Source organism: Dendropsophus ebraccatus, chromosome 1, assembly GCF_027789765.1.
Source record: "Dendropsophus ebraccatus isolate aDenEbr1 chromosome 1, aDenEbr1.pat, whole genome shotgun sequence".
Classification (NCBI taxonomy): domain Eukaryota; kingdom Metazoa; phylum Chordata; class Amphibia; order Anura; family Hylidae; genus Dendropsophus; species Dendropsophus ebraccatus.
The window spans coordinates 120,995,535-121,017,673 of record NC_091454.1 but is presented as its reverse complement, the minus strand read 5'-3'; the positions used below and the strand labels follow the sequence as shown (position 1 = coordinate 121,017,673).

At 45.4% G+C, this 22,139-nt stretch overlaps 1 protein-coding gene and 1 long non-coding RNA gene across 3 annotated transcripts in view; one reads left to right on the top strand and one right to left on the bottom strand.

Annotated features, from left to right (window-relative positions):
* Positions 1–18,553, bottom strand: part of RSBN1L (round spermatid basic protein 1 like) — a 68,651-nt gene extending 50,098 nt beyond the window's left edge. Inside the window, exons 1-2 of one of the 2 annotated variants that reach the window (XM_069978102.1) lie at positions 17,933–18,553; positions 8,632–8,748 (exon numbers count right to left, since the gene is read on the bottom strand). In XM_069978102.1, coding sequence (XP_069834203.1) covers positions 8,632–8,748; positions 17,933–18,449 — 634 coding nt within the window. In that variant the 5' untranslated portion in view covers positions 18,450–18,553. The remainder of the gene's footprint in view (positions 1–8,631; positions 8,749–17,932) is intronic. The other variant, XM_069978110.1, reaches the window with a different exon arrangement.
* Positions 18,554–18,834: 281 nt separating this feature from the next.
* LOC138797673 (uncharacterized) overlaps positions 18,835–22,139 on the top strand; it is a 31,769-nt gene continuing 28,464 nt past the window's right edge. Inside the window, exon 1 of the long non-coding RNA XR_011363975.1 lies at positions 18,835–18,937. This is a non-coding gene — a long non-coding RNA (uncharacterized lncRNA). The remainder of the gene's footprint in view (positions 18,938–22,139) is intronic.

The window sequence follows — 22,139 nt, the reverse complement described above, 5'->3', positions numbered from 1 at the left end:
AAAGATCCCTCATTACCAAGGTCATAAAGAACAATTTCCCAGACCGCTTATCTTAAAGTGACACTGTCATCCCCTTTCTCTATGAGGACTCCTCTACACAGCTGTGAAGCCTAAATTCTGAAGTTTTCACCACCTTACTTTAGAATAGTTTTCTTGGTGCTTGATCCAAAAAAAAAAAGCTTTTTAGTGTTGGTGGATAGTGTCACCTGGGCGGGAAAGGGACGTCAAAGAAGTCTAGGCCCATTCCAATGATGCCACGGAGGGGCGGGCCTATGGAGTCAGTGTGGGCAGGGTCAAGTGGCACTGCGCCTGTGCGCTTTGACAGCTGCATCCGATTACTGTATTAGCAGGCACGTCGATTAGACCGTGCCCGTTAATAGCCGTGGTCCCAGGCTACGAACGGCACCCTGGACCGCGGCCCCACTATGAACATATGGAGGCGGCCCTGGACGTACCGGTACGTCCAGGGTCGCCTAGGGGTTAAAGACATTGAAGATTAGCAGCAAATTTTCCTGAATCTTTCTAAAAGATTTTCTAAGGGACCAGTTCCTTTCTAAAGTGGATTTGAGAGGCCTGTATAATGAAACCACATGAAGGAAAAATTTACAGTGAATTTACAGCATTAAAGAGGACCTGTCACCCCCCCCCCCCCCCCCCATATGCCGGGGTGACAGGCTCCCGACCCCCAGCTAGATCCCCTTATACTGACCTCATCCCGCCAAGTCCCGGAGCCGGTCCCGGGGCGGAGATATCTCGGTCAGAAGCCGGCGTGCGAGAGAATGGAGCCGGACTCATCTTCTGACCGGGATATCTCCGGGACCGGTTCCGGGACTCGGCCAGATGAGGTCTGTATAACGGGATCTAGCTGGGGGTCGGGAGCCTGTCACCCTGGCACGGGGAGTAACAGGTCTCCTTTAAGGTGTGTTCCCACAACTGTGTTTTTGTTGCATTTTTGCCATGTTTCTTAGTTTACATATTTAGAAACTAAGCTGTCTGGGCAGCATTGGCATTACCAGGCTTTTATTGTTAATGATAAAGACAGTTGCTAAATCATGTTTTGTCGCATGCATTTATTGCATTGAGTTCTCTGTAGTTTGACACACTGCCTTAGGCTGCATTCTCACATTCCGTGTTCCTCACGGAACACGGACGTGGAATGCTTGTAACGGACTCTCCCCTGGGAGTGGGGGAACTGTAAAGATATGCACTGCGCTGTAATGAATCAGCTGTGAGGAACATGGAAGGTGTGAATGCAGCCTCAGGAGGCCAGTCATCTGATCTGTACCTACTAACTATTGCTAGCCAGCTGTCTCCCTCAGAGAGGAGGAGGGGGTGGGAAAGAATTCTGCATGCCAGACTTCACCACACAATGTTTTCCTTCTGCAATAGATTTGCCTTTGCCAGAAAGCTTTGGCAGAAACTTTTTTACATTTTACTATTGAATTATGAACAAACACCAAGCCAAGCATATCTTTTTAAACAGATGTTAGCAGAAAGAGCATTGTGCCCATTGGTGTCATGTGCATAGCCAACTTATGGTCAGTCACACACCTGTCTATAGGTTTTCTGTGGTGCTACTTAAGTTTATACTGGAATGCTAGACCAAGCCTATCTCTTGGTGCTGTGCTCTCCATATGCTGGCCATGCACCAGACATCAACTGGCAGAATTCCCTTATGTCACAAATTCTGGTACAACTCACAGCAGAAAAACTTGGGCTACCTGCACACTGTAAATATACGGAGTGGTATATGGTATTTTTTTACTTTTTTTAACAGATTCCTACCAGTGATACAACATACAAGACAAATCCTAAGAAGTGTCATTCACATCAGAGAACTCCATCGATACACGGACAGTGTTCTCTGGACTGGAACCTCCTAGCTTCATGATGTTATGTCGGGAGCTCCTAAACAGTTTTAAAGTTGGTGCTAGTGTATTGACATAGCCGCGCAAATACATGGCCACTTTCTTCCAGAGACAAGACCACTCTTGTCTCCAGTTTAGGTTTAGCAATTAAGCTCCATTCACTTCAATGGAACTGAGTTACAAAATCTGCACCCATACTGAAGACAAGAGAGGTGCTGTCTATGTTTTTGTAGTGCTGGATAACCCCCTTAATTTCTCAGAACTGCCTCCAGAGTATGAATGCAGCACACTCAAAGGGGACTCTTGACCCTTATTAGATCACCAGATTACTCAGTGACACAGGAAACACTCTGCAGTAAACCCGGAGGATTCAGAAAAGGCTGTCTGTTCATTTAGCATGGAATTAGACCATTAAGTGTTGGCCTAATAGCAGCATGTGTCAGAGACACAGATCATAATGTACTAGAGAATAGTAATGCATTAGAAGTATAAAATAAACTGATAAATAGAAATCTCTGATTAAGTTAATGCCAAGGGACTAGCATGAGGCAAATGTAGTGCCAATCTTCAAAAAGGGATCTAGGACTTCCCCAGGTAACTATAGACCCGTAAGCTTAACATCCATTGTGGAGAAACTATTTGAGAGGCTTATAAAAGGGACAACATCCAGGAATATGTAGTGGCTAATAGTATTATAAGTGATAACATACAACGGAAGAAAAACATAGATCGGGCACTCACCGTTCAGAAGCCAGGTTCAGTTTAATGTCAATGTATATTCATGAGATGCAGGGAGAGGAGGTGAAGAAGCAGGCACGCTCTTACTAAACGACTACACACGTTTCACGCTTAGCAGCACATCTTCCGGTCGTAAGCAGCGTCCACCCCTTAGGGAGGTGCTTAAATAAACAAAGTTTAAGTGAAAAAAGTGCAGTGAAAAAAACCACCAACAACACACATAAAAGAATCATCACAAAAATGCTGCATAGTCATTTCTCTCATTTAGTCCCATCGGCCCAAAGGCATTGAGTCTGGAAATCCGCAAAGTTTCCCGTTGTAACAATGTCCGATGCTGGTCTCCTCCTCTGGGCGGCACATTAACCTTTTCAAGGCCACAATACTTCAAGCTTTAACATGGTCAATTAAACGCGGGACGCCTTTGCCCGTCCGTACTGAATAGCAATGTTCATTATTTCTGACGGATAGGGCTCTTTTAGTTTTCCCGATGTAAAATTGGCCGCAATCACATATGATCGCATAGATCACTAATGGTGTTTTGCATGTGATTAAGTCTTTGATTGACAGGTCACAGCCATTAAGGCCCACAAAGGCTGTGGTAAGAATCTGTGGACTTTTTGTTCCCGGTGGGGAGGGCAGTCTTGAGCCAATTGGTTGAAGTTGTTAAGAGGTCGGGGCTTGATGATGTCGCTCAGAGTATGGTTCCTCCGATGCGATATGAGGGGTTTAGAGGCAGCTCTGTCCTTCAGATCCGAATCTTGCTCGATAAGGTGCCAGTATCTCCTGATAGTGCTATTGATGAATTCATTCATAGGCGAGTTCTTAAAAATGAAATTGAAGCCTTTAGGATTCTCTTGTTTTGCTTTGTTCGTGCCACTTAGGAGCTCCGCTCTGTTGCGCAGGCGAGCTCTCTCACGCGCTTCCTGAACTATCCTGCCTGGATATTGTCTGTCCACCAACCTCTGCTCCTACTCATCAGCTTGTCTCTCAAAATCTGCCTCTGTGTTGTTCATTTTCTTCAGCCTCAGCATTTGGCTATAAGGTATAGCGTTGCGTGTGTGTATCAGGTGTGAACTTTCATAATGCAACAATGTGTTGCAGGCTTGTGGTTTTCTGAAGACAGATGTCACTAAATTCTCATTTTTTATTTCAACCAACACATCCAAGAACTCGAGGCGATCGCCTCCAAACACCTTGGTGAAGGCCATATTGACCCCATTTTCTTCATTCAGGTATTGGACAAAGTTGTCAAATTCTACCTCCTTTCCATCCCATATGATGAAGACATTGTCCACATATCTCAAGTACAGTTTCATACAGTTTCTGTGGTGGGTCTGTATCTTACTGTTGCGGTGAGCTGTTGCATTTTTCTGTGTTTTTGTGTGTTTGCAATTTCAGCCATAGCAACGTGCTCCTGCCTAGTGTGAACGGTGTTCTAGGAGAGCTGACCAATTTTTTCTTTTTTTCTGTGTTCCAGTTGGGGGAGTGGCTGCCTCTATTTGGTCGTGCACTCCACCTGTCTCACCCAGGTGGTGCAATTATTTTTGCAGGTATTAGACGGATCTTGCATGCCCAGAGCATAGGCGTATTACACGCCATGGAGAGGCCATTACAGTGTAGGGTCTGCCTCGATATGAGTCCACCTTATCGTGGTGAGGCAGTTTACACTGTTTGCAAATAGTAACCAAGAGACTCGTTTTTGTGGGAATTTTTTTTGGCAGTTGGGGGGGCTGCTTTTAACTATTTTCATGTCTGTGGTGGGTCTGTATCTTGCGGTTGCGGTGAGCGGTTGCATTTTTCTGTGTTTTTGTGTGTTTACAGTTTCAAACAGTTGACAAAGCGATTACGCATAGAAAACACAATATTGCTCTCCATCACTGCTAAGAACAGGTTGGCATATGTGCACGACACAGGTGTTCCCATCGCCGTGCCAACTTTCGGCTTATGCCATTTATCATATAAAAAGCAGTTATTGAGAATAAATCTGAGTGCTTCATGAACAAAATTTCTAAAAGCCTCAGTCTGACCCGAGCACCGGAGGAAGCAATCGACAGCCTCCACACCCGCATCATGAGGGATGCGGGTGTAAAGGCTCTCGACGTCCACCGACGCCAGAGCACAGCCGGGGGTCAAAGTGAAGTCCTCAAGGGCTTTGACAAAATCACCGCTATCCTTCAAATAAGAAGGTATGTCCTTCAAAAGGGGTCTGAGGGACCAAACTAGGAATTGGGAGATCCCCTCTGTGACAGAGCCAATAGCGGACACTATCGGTCGACCGGGAGGGTAATCTAGCAGTTTGTGAATCTTGGGTAAATGATACCCTTTTGGTGCCCGTGGAAAATCAGGTAGCAGTTTTTCGGCTAGTTTAGTGTCGATAGCTCCTGTAGCCACATGTGTTCGCAACAGGGTGCGCAGATTGTCCTTTATTCTGGATGTGGGGTCACTACTTTAAACTTCATAGACGTTGGTATCTGTCAACTGTCGTGAAGCCTCTTGTAGGTACTGGTCAGTAGACAGAATCACTGCCGCACCACCTTTATCTGCTTTGCAGATGGTAAGGTCGGGGCGGCGTTTAAGCCAATTAACTGCTCTGCGTTCTCTGAGTCAGAATGGCTTTAGCTCTGGGGTATATGAGTGCTCTCACATCTTCTGTAACCGCCTTCAAAACTGATCAATGGGACCTCCAGAGGCTATGGGTGGGCAAAAAGTAGAGCTTTTGCCTCCTGTCAAGTTAGTGGGGTCAGGATCTGTGTGTGGGGTGTCATCAGCATCGGCCAGTAATCTAATACAGTCCATCTCTTGTGTGGTGAACTGATTGGTCACATTGAAACCAATCGGTCCGATGCTACATCTGGGGTATCTCGGGGTGGTGGTGTGGGAGGAAGCTTTATTAGCAAAAGTCAACTTCAAACTCTGGGTATGAAAATTCTTCAGCAACGCGAGAATTTAGTGACATCTGTCTTCAGAAAACCACAAGCCTGCAACACATTGTTGCATTATGAAAGTTCACACCTGATACACACACGCAACGCTATACCTTATAGCCAAGTGCTGAGGCTGAAGAAAATGAACAACACAGAGGCAGGTTTCAAGAGACAAGCTGATGAGTAGGAGCAGAGGTTGGTGGACAGACAATATCCAAGCAGGATAGTTCGGGAAGCGCGAGAGAGAGAGAGCCTGCGCAACAGATCGGAACTCCTAAGTGGCACGAACAAAGCAAAACAAGAGAATCCTAAAGGCTTCAATTTCATTTTTAAGAACTCGCCTATGAATGAATTCATCAACAGCACTATCAGGAGACACTGGCACCTTATCGAGCAAGATCCGGAATTGAAGGAGAGAGCTGCCTCTAAACCCCTCATATCGCATCAGAGGAACCATACTCTGAGCGACATCATCAAGCCCCGACCTCTAACAACTTCAACCAATTGGCTCAAGACGGCCCTCCCCACCGGAAACAAAAAGTGTGGACAGTGTCTATACTGTCCACAGATTCTTACCACAGCCTTTGTGGGCCTTAATGGCTGTGACCTGTCAATCAAAGACTTCATCACATGCAAAACACCATTAGTGATCTATGCGATCATATGTGATTGCGGCCAATTTTACATCGGGAAAACTAAAAGAGCCCTATCCGTCAGATATAAAGAACATTGCTATTCAGTACGGACGGGCAAAGGCGTCCCGCGTTTAATTGACCATGTTAAAGCTTGAAGTATTGTGGCCTTGAAAAGGTTAATGTGCCGCCCAGAGGAGGAGACCGGCATCGGACATTGTTACAACGGGAAACTTTGCGGATTTCCAGACTCAATGCCCTTGGGCCGATGGGACTAAATGAGAGAAATGACTATGCAGCATTTTTGTGATGATTCTTTTATGTGTGTTGTTGGTGTTTTTTTCACTGCACTTTTTTCACTTAAACTTTGTTTATTTAAGCACCTCCTTAAGGGGTGGACGCTGCTTACGACCGGAAGATGCGCTGCTAAGCGTGAAACGTGCGTAGTCGTTTAGCGAGAGCGTGCCTGCTTCTTCACCTGCTCTACCTGCATCTCATGAATATGCATTGACATTAAACTGAACCTGGCTTCTGAACGGTGAGTGCCCGATCTATGTTTTTCTTCAGTTGTATCTTATTGCTATATCGAAGCACCACCTGTAGCCCATTACAGTAAGCTCAAGATACTGTCTCCTATTTAGAGCCTAGGTGCATGAGTATTGATGTCGGAGAGCTCCCCGACCCAGTCTACCTAATCATATTATAAGTGATAACCCGCAAAGATAGAAGCTGTCAAACCAACCTAATGTTTTTATGAAGAGGTGAGTAGAAGCCTTGATAGGGGGGCGGCAGTGGATATAGTGTACCTGGATTTGCAAAAGCGTTTGACACAGCCTCATGGGCATCTGATGGGTAAGTTAAAGAGTCACTGTCGTTTTTTTTTTTTGTTGTTGTTTATTTTTTTGCAGAAATCAATAGTCCAGGCGAGTTTAAGAAACTTTGTAATTGAATTTATTAGGCAAATATGCCATTATCTGCATTTAAAAAGACTTTTCCCAGGTCCCCCCCCTCCCTCCTCTTTTCCATTCACTGCAAAATATCAGGAAATTGTGACTTGTTGCATCAGACACAACCCTGTCTGTTCTATAGAGAGGAGAGGGGGGGGAGGGCCATGAGTTGGCAGCGAGAGTGGAGAACAAAAGGATTACAGGCATGGAGCTGGGTGCCAGCGGTATTCAGAGGTCTGAGAGATCAGTGCTGACTGTAAGAGGAGATAGCCACGTCATGTAGTTGTAAATTAACTCTTTGTTGACCAGTTTTGGTGTCTCATTTCCCTCTCTCCATAAGAGAACAATGAAGACAGGGGGGGGGGGGAGCTTCAAACTGCTTTTTCATGATAAAAATTCATTTTTGGCAAATAAACTCAATTACAAAGTTTCTTAAAATCGCCTGTACTATTGATTTCTGCAAAACCAATTTTAATGACAGTAACACTTTAAGGTCTATGGGTTTGGAAAGTTTAGTCTGTAACTGGATGGAAAACTGGCTTAATAATCATACCCAGAGAGCGGTGGTCAATGATTCCTACTCCGAATGGTCCCCGGTAATAAGTGGTATACCCCAAGGGTCAGTACTGGGGTCCCTTTGTTTTACTTGTTTATAAATAATATTGAAAATGGAATTCACAATGTTTCTATCTTTGCAGGTGACACCAAGCTTTGTAGTACAGAACAGTCTATGGCAGATGGGTGTACTTGTAGATAATAGACTACAGAATGCACACAATTTCAGTCAGCTGCTTCTAAGGCCAGCAAGAAATTAACATGCATTAAAAACAGGCATGGACTATCAGGACAGGGATATGACATTACCGCTTTATAAAGCTCTGGTGCGGCCTCATCTGGAGTATATTTTCCAGTTTTGGAACCAGATTCATAGAAAGGATGTTCTAGAGCTGGAAAGGTTACAAAAACAGGCAACTAAACTAATAAAGGGAATGGAGCATCTTAGTTATGAGGAAAGATTTACATTTGTTTAGTCTCGAGAAGAGGACAATTAGGGGAGATATGATTGATTGATTGATTAATTTATTTATATATGAAAAAGGCCCCTACCAAAAATACGAGGAAAACATTTTCGAGGGGGCACTGCCTCCGCTTGGAGATTAAAAAAAAGGTTCAAACTCCGGAGACGATAAGCCTTCTTTACCATGAGAACTGTGAATCTGTAGAACAGTCTACCCTAAAATCTGGTCACAGCAAAAACAGTAGAGGGCTTTAAAACAGGCTTAGACAAGTTCTCAGACCAAAATAACAAATGCATATGTATAGATCCTATCCATCATCCGCCCCCTCCTTGGTTTAACTTGATGGACATGTGTCTTTTTTCAACCTTATTAAAGGGGCTATCCAGCGCTACAAAAACATGGCCACTTTCCCCCTACTGTTGTCTCCAGTTTGGGTGGGGTTTTGAAGATCAGTTCCATCCAGAACGTAAGATGTTTGTTTTTATTGGATACTGGGAACATACCTTTCTGCAGTAACTTTACCTCTCCATTCTCCTTCTTGGACTCATTCATGAGTTTATGTTTCTTTTTTTCCTTCTGTTTTTCCTTATCCTTTATCTTGATTTTCTCTTTCATTTCACCTTTCAGGAGAAAATAGAGATTTTCAAAGAAGAGAAAAATATTTTAGATAAGACAACTGAATCTTTTGAAGACCAAAAGGTCACTTATGCTTGTATGTTGAGGTCATACTGATGCAGTGCTCTGCACTTATTCGTTTTCACTTTTAAAAGAGCCATAACACTTATTTGTCCACCTAGAGGGCTGTTTGGGGGGGGGGGGGGGGGGCTCATTTTTGCCTATGAGATGCACATGACCCAGGAAGTCTCCCTCACCTTCCAAATCATAGCAGATCCACCTCAGGCTGGGGATTGCATCAGGGGACAAGACTGTGGAGGTAATCTCTGCATAGCTGTAACCCCTCTCTCCCCGGACAGAGTGTGCTGCATGTATGTGCCCATATTTGCCCTGCTCATTCTTTCATGCTCCCTGCAGTCTCTGTCCACCCTTGTGTTTGCCATCCTCTCCATTACTGTACAGTAACTTATAATTATCACAGATTCTGCTGTTTCTGAATGTTTGTTTCGTCTGTTTTACATGTTATTCAGAATAATAAATCATTTTTGGGGTGTGGAACCAACTGTCTGCATTTCAATTATTTCTTATGGTAAAATTTGCTTTGGATTAAGAGTGATTTGGATCACGGAACAAATTGGAGTCCCGGAACAAATTATGCTCGTATTCTAAGGCACCACTGTACATATATTTCTTTTATTTGTTGGTTTGTACAGCAGTTTGTAGACTCTACCTAGGCTTCCTTTATAGTGCATAGTGTTTTGGGGGGTTTTTGGTTTTTTTGGGCCCTGAAATTTTTTTTTTAAAAATCCACAAAGCTGCATGTTATTTCTTTCCTCATTAAAAGTTAAAAAAATGTTTTGGTACTATTAACCCCTAGATGACCCACGACATACCTGTACACCCAGGAAGTCTGTCCCCAGACTACCCTGGGCGTACAGGTACATCTTGAGCTATGAAGCGCGTTTCATAGGAGGTGGGGGCCAGCTGCAGAGAGCAGCCCGGCCCTCACCGTTAATGACAGACTGCAGCGATCACGTTGCAGCCTGTCATTAACCCCTTAAACGGTGTTTAAGTGTAAAGTGACAGGGGCAGTCCCTTGTCACTTACTGATCGGTCCCAATAGTTTTAACGGACCGCCGGGGGTCTCTCACCTACCTCCGTGCGGTCCGATCGGCGCTCTGCTGGTCTCCACAGGCAGGCTTAATCAGCAGAGAGCCTATTACACTGATCAATGCTATACCTATGGCATAGCAATGATCAGTGTGTATAATGTAATAAATGTATGTTAAAGACTTGATAAAAAAAAAATAAAGAAAAGGATTAATGTCTTCATAAATGCCCCAAAGCCCCTCCTCCAAAAAAAAGTTTAAATCAACCCCCTTTCCCATTATATAAAACATATAAATAATAAACATTATATACCGTAGTGTGCGAAATTGTCCAATTAAAATATAACAATCGTCATTGCGAACGGCGTAGACGAAAAGAGGGAAAAAAAGTGCCAGGATTATCGATTTTTTGTTACACTATATAAAAAAAATGAATTAAAAAGTAATCAAAACATCCAATCTTCACAAATATGGTATTAATAAAAACAAGAAATCATGGCGGAAACAATGACACCCCATACAGCCCCGTAGCTGAAAAAATAAAAACGTTATAAGCGTCACAATAGGCCCATTTTATTAATAAATTGCAAAAAAAAAAAAGTATTTCATATAAAAATATATATATATATATATATATATATAACAGAGAATCAGTGTAAATTTGCATATGGTTGTGTTCTGGCTGACCTATAGAATAATGATATCATGTCGCTTTTATCATATAGTGCATTACGTAGACACAGAAATCCCCCAAAAGTTACCATATTGCATTCTTTTTTATGATTTCACCAATTTATATCTTCATAAATAATCATTTTGGGGTTCCATCATACATGTTATGGTAGAATGAAGGATGCCATTACAAAGTACACCTATTCCTGTAAAAAACAAGCCCTCACATGGCCCTGTAGATAGAAAACTGAAAGTGCTAGAGCTCTTAGAAGGAGAGGAGGAAAAAACGTAAGCGCAAAAATGAAAAATTTGCGCGGTCCACTGGGTCATTTTGGGCTTGGTCCTCAAAGGGTTAATGGCGAATCAGTCACCAGATTGGCAACAGAATATGAATATTTAGTTAGAAACATAGAAGACTGTCAGCAGGAAAAGACCATCTGCTCAATCTAGTCTAGTTGTGAGTAGTTCAGGACATGGAGGCTGGAGACTGGCTGCATCCACTGTACCCACAGAAGAATCTGCTTTATATGTTTCCTTATTCTCTCAGAAGTCGCCCCAGGATCATGTGGGACATTAGGGAGAAGCTGCTTAGCCAGTGTGATAAATTAACTTCCCTGGTATATGACTGGCCATTTATGAAGGAGCAGGAGTCAGAGTTGGTCCTGATAAAATTCAGGCGTCGGAGTCGAGTTGGAGTCGGAGCTGTGGCTTACCGACTCCACAGCCCTGTGTTGAACTCACTTCAACTATTTGCAAACAAAGTATCCCCACCTGAAACTCAATGCTTTAAAAGAGGGAAATACAATTTTATAATGATAAATAAGGAAACATCATTGCCAGAAGGGTGAAAATAGCTCACCGTTTTACATGCTTCCACTTCCTCTCATTGCCTTTTTGGCAAACAATTGCCCTCATTTCGGCCCACTACAAAAAAAAGTTAGTGCAGCAATGTCTATTGTGCTTTCTTGCACCTTGGCTGGCTGCAGTGGCTACACTGTATCAAAAAGGACAGCAGAGTGGAGGGATAGGAAGTCGCTGTAGATGTCACACTGGAGTTTTCAGCTTTTGGGTGGAGTTCTGCAGTGCAGCAAAAACCAACAGCGTCCTATTCAAGAGTGACCTGTATTTACCAATTTTCAGACTGCCTGCCCTAAGGCCCTATTCATACATCAGAAATCCTGTCTGTAAATGCGGACACTAAGTGCATGGATATTTATATTTAAAACTTAGAAGTGCTGTGAAGCCCCATCTAGGTGACACTGTTCACCAATTAAATAAATGCTGCATTGAATGTGCAGCATCTAAGCTCATCCCCACGTGCTCCGGCTTCACTCTTCTTGTGCCATAGACTCCATTCTATGGTCAGGCAGATTCCGCCCTCCGCCAAAAGAATGGACGGGCTCGTTCTTTGAGCTGAATCTGCCTGACCATAGAATGGAGTCTATAGCACAAGAAGAGTGAAGCGGGAGCACGCAGTGACGAGCGACTGAATCCGCCGCAAGTCCTCTGCGTGTTTTCTTCAGTGTGTCCATACCCTAATGGAGTGACAATATTTTAAATACAGAGTCACATATTCAAGGACATGACTGGATAGAACCAGTCGTACTAAACATGAAGACCAAGTTTTTGACATCGCGGCTTTACAGACAAATATAAAGTTTTGTATCTTGCAATTAATTTATCTCTGTTCATTCTAGGCCTAGAGGTCTAGTGGGTGCTCTTGTTAGTCATGGACAGCTCTCTTTATGCCCAATTATCAGAGACAACTGCACAAGAGTTACAATTTCTCCAAATCATTTCCTAGATAACTGCCCTGTTTAACCTGCTCTATAACCGGAAGCCAAAAAATTCATGCATATGACAGGTTTTTTTAAAGCATTCTTGTCATTTAACAAAACTCTTGACCTCTTATTGTCAGTTGAGGTCTGCCGGCAGGCAGTTGACAAAGGCATATAGCTGAAACGCCGACCCACCCTTAGTGGGAGGAAACCCTAGTCCCTCTATGATAGGGTTCCATTGATTCTAATGGAGTCACGTCATGGAGGGGCTGGGGTTTCTTCCCACTAAGGGTGGGTCGGCCCGCCTCCAGTGCTTCTACCTGGGCCTGGTGGTACAGTCACTTTAAGTGGGACTTGTTCCTATCTACGTGCACCGCCGTTGATTCCAGAGTGCCGAACAGAACTTTGTTTGCTCTATAGTGAGTCTATCTGCTCGCTCTAACAATTTGTTGAGATCTAAGCACCCAGACCCCCGATGATCAAAATATTTAACATCTGTCAAATGTTTCATTACGTGACAGTAACACTGAGCATTGACTCTGACATTTATTTAAAAACAAAATGTGTTCAATGATTTACAACCTTTTAACAATCCTCAAGTAATTTAAAATAAAAAGCAGCCTGACTACTTATTACTAGTTCACAATAAGTGAATACACTTACCCTATGCTTGGTACATGACAGAAAGTAGAAGGGCAAGAAACAAAGTAAATATTGGAACAGTCATGTTCTCATCAAAAGTAGCCAGTTCCTAACCTCAGACAGGATAAAAAATTGCTTTATGCATAACTATTTGTTTTAAGAAATAAATCCCTTCATACTGTCAAACTGGAAAGATGAAAACAGAACCTTTGTTACAGAATCTCACTCTGTGAAGTTCCACTGCAGTGACTGCCTATCACTTTAATACATTCCTCACAAGCTCTTAAAGGGACAGTCAGCAATCAAGGTGTCTACACTCCACACAAAGGTCAAATATGACCTGAGAAAAGAAAATGAGCGGGCAGATCCAGGTAAATCTAGTGAGACATGCATGACATACATGGCCATGACAATGGTAACTTACAGCTCCTGCAACAACTCTGTCCCTGCTTTGCGATTCCGCACATACTACTGGTACTCAGGAGACTAGTGATTTTTCTTTTTAATACATCAATTTAATAAAAGTTATAAATTCATTAACCCCTAGATGACCCAGGGCGGACCTGGGATTCAGAACGGGATCATGCCTTGGACCGCGGCAGTTAGCAGGTCCGATTGCCAAGCCCGGAAATTAACCTGTTAAATGCAGCTGTCAAAACTGACAGCTGCATTTAAAGCGACTCCATAACCACAATCTGACCCCCCCCCCCCCCAAACCGCTTGTACCTTCGGATAGCTGCTTTTAATCCAAGATCTGTCCTGGTGTCCGTTCAGCAGGTGATGCAGTTATTGTCCTAAAATACTACTTTTAAACTTGCAGCCCTGTGTCAAATTGGCGTGGCCTGGAGTGTCTGTGCATTAGACTTAAACTGCCTCTGCATCCCTCCTCCTCGCCCTCTTCATCATTAGGAATGCTCCAGGCAGTTTTTCTTCTATTCATCCTTTGTCAGAACACTGCACAGGTGCCTTAACGATCCAGTCCATGTGTAGTGTTCACACAGCTGAAGAATAGGTAAAATGCTGCCAGGGGCATTCCTAATATTGAAGAGGGCGGGAAGGAGGGACGGATAGGCAGTTCAAGTCTAAAGCATAGTCATTCTAGGCCACATTAATTTAACACAGGGCTGCAAGTTTAATAGTTGTTTTTTAGGACAATAACTGCATCACCTGCCGAACGGACCTCAGAACAGATCTTGGATTAAAAGTTGCTATAAGGTGGTACAAGCAGCTTGTGGGGGGCAGATTGTGGGTAGAGTCACTTTAAATGTTTAAATGTGTTCATTGGTGGTCTTGTGGCGTGATCATTTAGTTTTCCCTAAAAGTTTTATTTTTTGAAAAGCTGTCAAAAGCTGTAATCGTACCGACTTGCATATTTTATGCAAAAATTCTGTCACTGCAAAGTGCAATTGGTGTCGCAAACAAGGAGGGCTTAGGTGGGTCTGTAGGTGAAAAAATGCTAGTGCTATGGTCTTTTAAACATGAGGACAAAACGAAAGAGCAAAAATGACGTTATAAAATGTATTTTGCCACCACTTTAAAAAGACAAAAAACCTGTTTTAGTTATTTGCAAACACTGCTTCACACTTTTCTTCCCACTAAGGGTGGATAGGCCCGCCTCCAGTGCTTTAGCCTGGGCCTAGTGGTACAGTCACTTTAAGACTCACAACCACAGCTTCCGGACACCTTTTCTTGCATATTCGAATTTTGTAAGGTGCAATGTATCAAAGGAGACTCTTGAATAAGTACTCCATCAAATTTTTTTTTGCTGATCTCCCTGAGCTCAGCGATTGTTGTGTTTTGCCATTAAAGAGGATCTGTGGCCATCACCCGCCACAAAAAGCCACTTTAAGGCTTTTCACACCACTCTTTTTATTAGAAACAATGGTACTTACATACAATGGTAACAGTGCCTATCTATATATCATAAAAAGTATAACGAAAATCCATAATCAGAACCTCACACTCCCACCTCCAAGACTTCTCTCGTGCTGCACCAGTTCTCTGGAATGCCCTTCCCAAAGACCTCAGACTTATTTCCAACACCCACAGTTTCAAGCGTGCCCTGAAGACTCATCTCTTTAGGTACGCTTATAGGGTGCCTTCACACACACCGGATCCGCAGCAGATTTGAAAGCTGTGTTCAGTTATTTAGATCTAATCTGCTGCGGATCTGCAGCAGAAAATTCACTGCGATACAGTGTGTGTGAAGCTACCCATAACGTTGCCTAATCTTGTCTCCCTCTTTGCTATCCCTTATCCATCCTCTCTATAACCTCTTCTGTGCCATCTACATTGTACTTGCTACCTGAACTCAGAAAATGGAGTGTGACTGGCTCGCCCAATAACCTATAGGCACTTTGAGACTTTATGTACACGGACTGGAATACTGGCAAATAAAGCACTTGTTGCCTCTCGTATCACCCTCAGTCCTCCTAGTCTGTATGCTTCTGCGAGCAGGTCTCTAATTATGTATTGTTTATTTTAATTTATTTATTGTATAATTTAATATAAATGTAACCTGTATTGCACTTACGTTTTTAATTTTTTTAAAAAGCGCTGCGAAATCTGTTGGCGTGACACCGATAAATATAAAAAAAAATAAAAAAATAAATATACACACACACACACAGACTTTTGTAACATTTTGGGGGTTTTCGTGTCTATGCAATGTTCTTTACAGTAAGGGTATATTCACACGGGCGGGCTCGCAGCGAGATTGTCGCTGCGAGCCCGGCAGGTCCTGGAAGTTCCCATACACTACATACTTTCTGCGGTCTAAACGACCGCAGCGAGTATGTAATTATACCGCCCTTAACCCCTTCTGCTCCCCCGCTGTGTATATACTTTACCTCTCCTCGCTGCACGGGTCCGGCGTCCTGCTCTCCTGCCCAGCCAATCAGTGGCTGCGGCTGGGTAACACACTGCTTGGCCGGACAGGAGAGCAGGACGCCGGACCCGTGCAGCGAGGAGAGGTAAAGTATATACACAGCGGGGGAGCAGAAGGGGTTAAGGGCGGTATAATTACATATTCGCTGCGGTCGTTTAGACCGCAGCAAGTATGTAGTGTATGGGAACTTCCAGGACCTGCCGGGCTTGCAGCGACAATCTCGCTGCGAGCCCGTCCGTGTGAATATACCCTAAAACTGACATGATATCTTATCTTTATTCTATAGGTCAGTCCGAATACAACAATATGCTTGTTTACATATCTTTAATATTTTACTTTTTTTTTTTTTATTGCCCTATTAAGACTGTTTTATTTTTCCACCTATGGGGCTATTTGGGACTTGAGTTTTTGCGCAATGATCTCTAGTTTTTAATGGTACCATATTTTTTATATATTTTTTTTTCAGATATATAATCTAACAAAAAATCATCAATCCTCTTCACCGTTCACAATAATATATCTTGAAAGATCAAACAATTACACTTGTTACAATATATGATTTGTGATAGTTTTGCTATTGTATAACTACGCTCCCACAGGAGTTGTAGACTTGCAACAGCTGGAGGGCTGAGAGTTCTCCTTTCCTGCCATACATGATGATACTAACTACAGGGAGGACCTGCCTACAAGGGGCACTACCTACACAGAGAAACCTTGGTAATTGGGAAATCCTGTCTACCTACATCTGTGCAACCCACTTAAATACCAACAGGGACATTACTGTTTGAGTGCTATGGGCGCTAGAAAGGTGGGGTGCCTGAGCTGTTAGCCTGGCAGGTTTTGTAGAGACGAGTTGTGGCTGGAAAGAAGTCATCATAGGGGTCTGGGCAAGAAAACCCCACTGGATGTAACTGTACCATCATCTCTTCTAGGGTCTGTGGTGGTAGGGATAGTAGTCATGGTTAAGCAGTATGTTGTGGTGTATTTGGTGTATCGGTTGCTTAGGTCAGCAGCAATATGTCAACAAGACTTCTTTACAGTTAACTGTCAGATACATTTAGAATTGGTTAAAGAGGATTTACCATCAGGTACACTCAATTTAAAATTACACATGGATCGAACGGCGCCAACACGGGAAAGTCTGTGCCGCGGTCCTTTTTTTGAACCATGGCCCGGTTTCCACGTACTGCGCCATTCTATTCATGGTTACCGGGCTGGGGCTTAAGCACTGGAGGCGGGCAGGCCCACCCCCAGTGGGGGGAAACCTCCGCCCCCCCATGACGCGGCTCCAATTGATTCTAATAGAGACGCGTCATGGAGAAGCACGGGTTTCCCCCTACTGGGGGCGGGCATGGACCAACATAGGTGCGGCGCGGTCGGACGGGGCCCTGAAGCTGGCGGCGCGGTCGGACGGGGCCCTGAAGCTGGCGGCGCGGTCGGACGGGGCCCTGAAGCTGGCGGCGCGGTCGGACGGGGCCCTGACGCTGGCGGGGCGGTCGGACGGAGCCCTGACGCTGGCGGGGCGGTCGGACAGAGCCCTGACGCTGGCGGGGCGGTCGGACAGAGCCCTGACGCTGGCGGGGCGGTCGGACAGAGCCCTGACGCTGGCGGGGCGGTCGGACAGAGCCCTGACGCTGGCGGGGCGGTCGGACAGAGCCCTGACGCTGGCGGGGCGGTCGGACAGAGCCCTGACGCTGGCGGGGCGGTCGGACAGAGCCCTGACGCTGGCGGCGCGGTCGGACGGAGCCCTGACGCTGGCGGCGCGGTCAAACGGAGCCCTGGCGGAGCGGCCTGACGGAACCCTGACGCTGGCGGCGCGGTCGGACGGAGCCCTGACGGCGCGGCCTGACGGAACCCTGACGCTGGCGACGCGGTCGGACGGAGCCCTGACGCTGGCGGCGCGGTCGGACGGAGCCCTGACACTGGCCAGGGTGAGATGGTTTCCCCAATAGACCTGCCCCGGAGAGGAGGTGTATGTAACACGAGGAGTCCCGGTACACAGCAGCCATGTGCCCGTGTCAGGCGGCGGCAGTGTTTACCTGTCAGCAGCCTCTCCCTCCCTGCCCACATGTCAGCCGCACACCCGGGCGGGCACACTCACCGGTGACAGACGCCGCGGGAAGGCTGGGGGCAGCAGCCCTGACGTCCCCGTTCTCCTCCGCGCCATCTTCCCGTCTCGGGGCTGGCGGCGGCGGCTTCTTTTTCTCCTTGTCCCGCTTCTCCCCGGGCTTTCTCGGCTTCTCGGGAGCTCCAGGACGAGCGGGCGGCGCTGGTTGCGGGGAGCGGGTCGGGCCGGGCGGGGCGAGGCACAGGCTGCTGCTGCCGGCCGCCAGCGGGGAGCTCCATGTCGCCGGAGTAGCGTAGCCCGCAGCAGGCCGGTGACTCCCGCCCCCTCTCCCCTCGCCATTCACACGCTTAGGTTTGGAGCCCTTCTCCTCTGTGCGGATTTTCTTGGCGGGATGCAGGTCACGGCCACCCGAGGAGGACGACGGGGAGGAGGCGGGCGGGCGAGGCTTGCCTTCGGCGCTGGTCTTCACTACGATCAGCTCTCTGGCTTTGGGCAGCGCTTCGTGTTTCTCGGCTGGCGCAGCACGAACACTATTCCACAGCTCCGCCATTTTGGGCTCCTGCGATGCCTAGACTCCGCCGCCGAGCTGCTAGGGAGTAGTGGGCGGGGCCATGTGACACCGACCAATGTCACTCCGGGGGCGGGACTGGATCTGAACAATTACTGCCAATCGCGTGACTGAATAGGGGCGTGTCCCAGTGAATGACGCCAATGTACAAGTCAGAGAGGCGCATGGGAGCCGAAGCCATTTTGTTAGTATAGCTGCGGAGGGAAGACGGAGAGGGCTATGAAGGGCGTGGCTAACGGGTGGGCGTGTCCACCGAGCCCTCTACAAGCAGCAGGCTGTAGGCGCTACATGCAGGTGTCTGTGACGCGGAGAGGTGGTGCGCTGCTGCTGGAGACAGGCTCGCGTTACCGCTCTTACGTAAGACGCTCGCTATTGGCTGCTCAGCACACAACGGATGTTTTGTTCGTCACAGTTTCCGGGGCGGTTGGACATTGTTTATGTTTCTGCATCCAGCGCGGTGTGACTATAAGGTAATGGTAGCTAGTGCCGGGAGCACACAGCCCTGCTCTCCGGGACTGGGACATCGCATGGACAGCTGTAAGGAGGAGCAGCACCAAGGCAGACGCGGACATTACAGATCACTATGGAACGACCTGGTGGAGAACTGCATCTCATATACCTGTGCAGATACATTGATGTAGCAGACTTGTCTCCTCCCATTGTTGTCTAGGTTACCGACCACTGCTCTGGCTGGTGGGTGTGGAGATCTATATCGTTATAGTATGTGGGTGTATGTGTCCTATATTAAAGGGTGTAATATAGAAACTGGAGTAATGAAAAGCTGAGCTGTGATTGGTCGCTTTGGGCTTTTTTACTCTCGTTTACATTCTGAGCCTCTGTGCATCTACACTGTGGTCCAAGCCTATGAAAGCTTAGCTTTTTACCAGAGCTAACCCCTGAGCTGTGACTGGTTGCTATAGACAACTTACACCAGTTTCTGTCTCACACATCTTAAAGGGACACTAACAGTAAGTTAGAAGCATCCAACCTGTTCTACCCATAGTGCTCAGGGTGCCAAGGATAAGGGTAAGGTTGTGCTTTATTGTTTGGTGCATTGAGATGGGAATACCACCCATGAATCAGGGCAGGGCTGTGTAGTAATGTCTCTTTGGCACTCATCATTGCAATACACTGGATGAATATTCATTAGGAGAGTGAACAAGGTGAATTGGTGTGCTAAGGATATAGTCTTGTCTCAGTGCACCAAACTACCCCTTTTGTAGAGAACAAAATACACATTTTTCAAAGATGGTGCTGAGAATCAAGAAAATTACCTTCATCCTCAGCACTGTGTGTGCTATGGGAACATAACAGGAGATTAGAGACTTGTAACCTGCTGTTAGTTTCCCTTAAAAAAAAATTGTGACTTGGTTTAAGAGTTCCCTGTACTGAGTGGGGGAGGGATATGGTCTGCATAGTATGTTCTACAGCCCTGTACTCTGACCAGGAAGTTTCCCTCATTTTCCATATCATAGCAGATCCACTTCAGGCTGGGGCTCACATTAGGGGACAGGACTGTGGAGGTAATCTCTCCATAGCTGTAACCCCTCTCTCTCCGGACAGAGAGCGCTGCTATACAGTGCACACATATACACTGCTCATTCCTTCATACCCTCTGCAGTCTCTCTCATGTTTCCCATCCTCTCCATTACTGTTTCACATTCAGCTGTTTCTGAATGTTTGTTTCATTAGTTTTACATGTTATTCAGAATAATAAATATTTATTTTTTGGGGTGTGGAACCAACTGTCTGCATTTTTATGATTTCTTATGGGAAAATTTGCCTTGGTTTAAGAGTGTATTTGGATTACAAGCACGGTCCCGGAACGAATTATGCTCATAATCCAAGGCACCACTGTATTTGCAAAAATACTGAACTTGAGACTTACAATTCAAACTATATTAGTTGAGATCAGACTACCACTTTAGGTGGTTATAGCAATATTTCAGAGGTAGGCCCCATTTAAATAAATAGGACATTTGCAGAAATTTCAGCCACAATCCTTGTATTTCAACATACCCTAAAACTTCCTGCACGCATCTGTGCAATTTTTTATATGTGCAAAATGCAAGCATGGCCCACAGTGTCACTACTGGATTGCCAGCAATTTCACAGCATAAAGTCAATAAAAGTTTGTGGAGAGTATATAATCTCACAATTTGTTTCATTTTGTGGTTCAGGCTAGGGATGGTCAGAACCTGCCGAGGTTTGGGTTGGTACGAACCTGAACTTTCGGCAATGATTCACGCTGTCTTAAACTTCCGTGGAGAGGGTGGACCTGGCCAGGATCACATAAGAACGTGCATTTGTTCATGTCCTTGCTTGTGACTTTTTGTACCATGGAAATGCAAACCTAGAGAGAAAGAAGTGGCTGCACCTCACACCCATGGCTAACACTACCACCTCTCGGCTACATTTAAAAACAGGGTTTGGTCCTGTGACAGTGGGGTTGCAGGGCCATTCTGTGTTCCCTTCCCTCCCCTTTTGGCGGTTGCTTTGCAGGGTTGGTGGTTGCTGACCGACACAGTGTTTAATGTAGGAACTCATGTGAGCCAAGAAGACCTACACGTGGTACATGAGGCAATATGGTTTGATCAAATTATATATCAACATTTTGGCGTTGGTTTTTAAGTGTAGCCGAGAGGCATTTTTGCAAGCCTCCCTTGTAAAACCCATGTGACCCAATTAGCAGGAAGCACCTGTGCACATATGGTAAGTACCTCCTCTTTCTCCCATTCCACCTGCTGGTGCATTGGTGAGTAGTAACACCTTGTTCAGACTTGTTTTGCTTGGCGGCTGCCTTCTCTACCGGTAGCGCCTGTGGAAGGCCCATGGGGTTTGGTCCTTTGACAGTGGGGTTGCAGGACCATTCTGTGGTGCCCCCCTCCCCTGTTGGGGCTTGCTGGTCTCTAAACGCCACAGTGTTGATTTAGTGTAAGGACTCGTATGGTTTAATAGACCTGCATGCAGTACATGAGGCAATATGGGTTTATATAACATTCTGGCTTTAGTTTTTAAATATAGCCAAGAGGCATTGTAGCAAGCCATGGTTATGATGTGCAGCCACTCTTTCTCTTGAGGTTCTATTTTGTACCATGAGATTTTTAACAAATTTGAATAAAGTACAGAATTTTTTTTTTATCTCAGAACAGGATTAGAATATCCTCTGGTCATGCACTCACCAGTAAGCTGGAGGGACTGTTTGTTGTGTTTTAAGTTTTATTCCCTCTAGAGATGTGAGAGATAATACATTGAATACCTTCTCCTAAAACCATAAATACACAATGCATGATGTTATTGTTGGAGGCTTTTGATTGTGTGGAATGAGATTTATAGAGATAGTTCTATGGTAGTTGGGAAAAGCTATGCTTCATCAAATCCATCGCCCTTTATCAGACACCTCAAGCTCGAACGCAGGTCAATGGCACATTCACGTCCCAAATTAACTTACACAATGAAACTAGGCAAGATTTCCCCTCATCCCCAGTACTTTATGTATTAGTAATGGAACAACTAACACAGGCTATTAGAAAGGCAGAGGGGTGTATAGATTACTCATAGTATATCTAAAATGCTTAGCCTTTGCAGACAATATATTACCCAACCCCACAGTTCCCTCCCAGCTACCCTTTGACTTTCAGCACTATTAGCAATTATAAAATTAATTATACG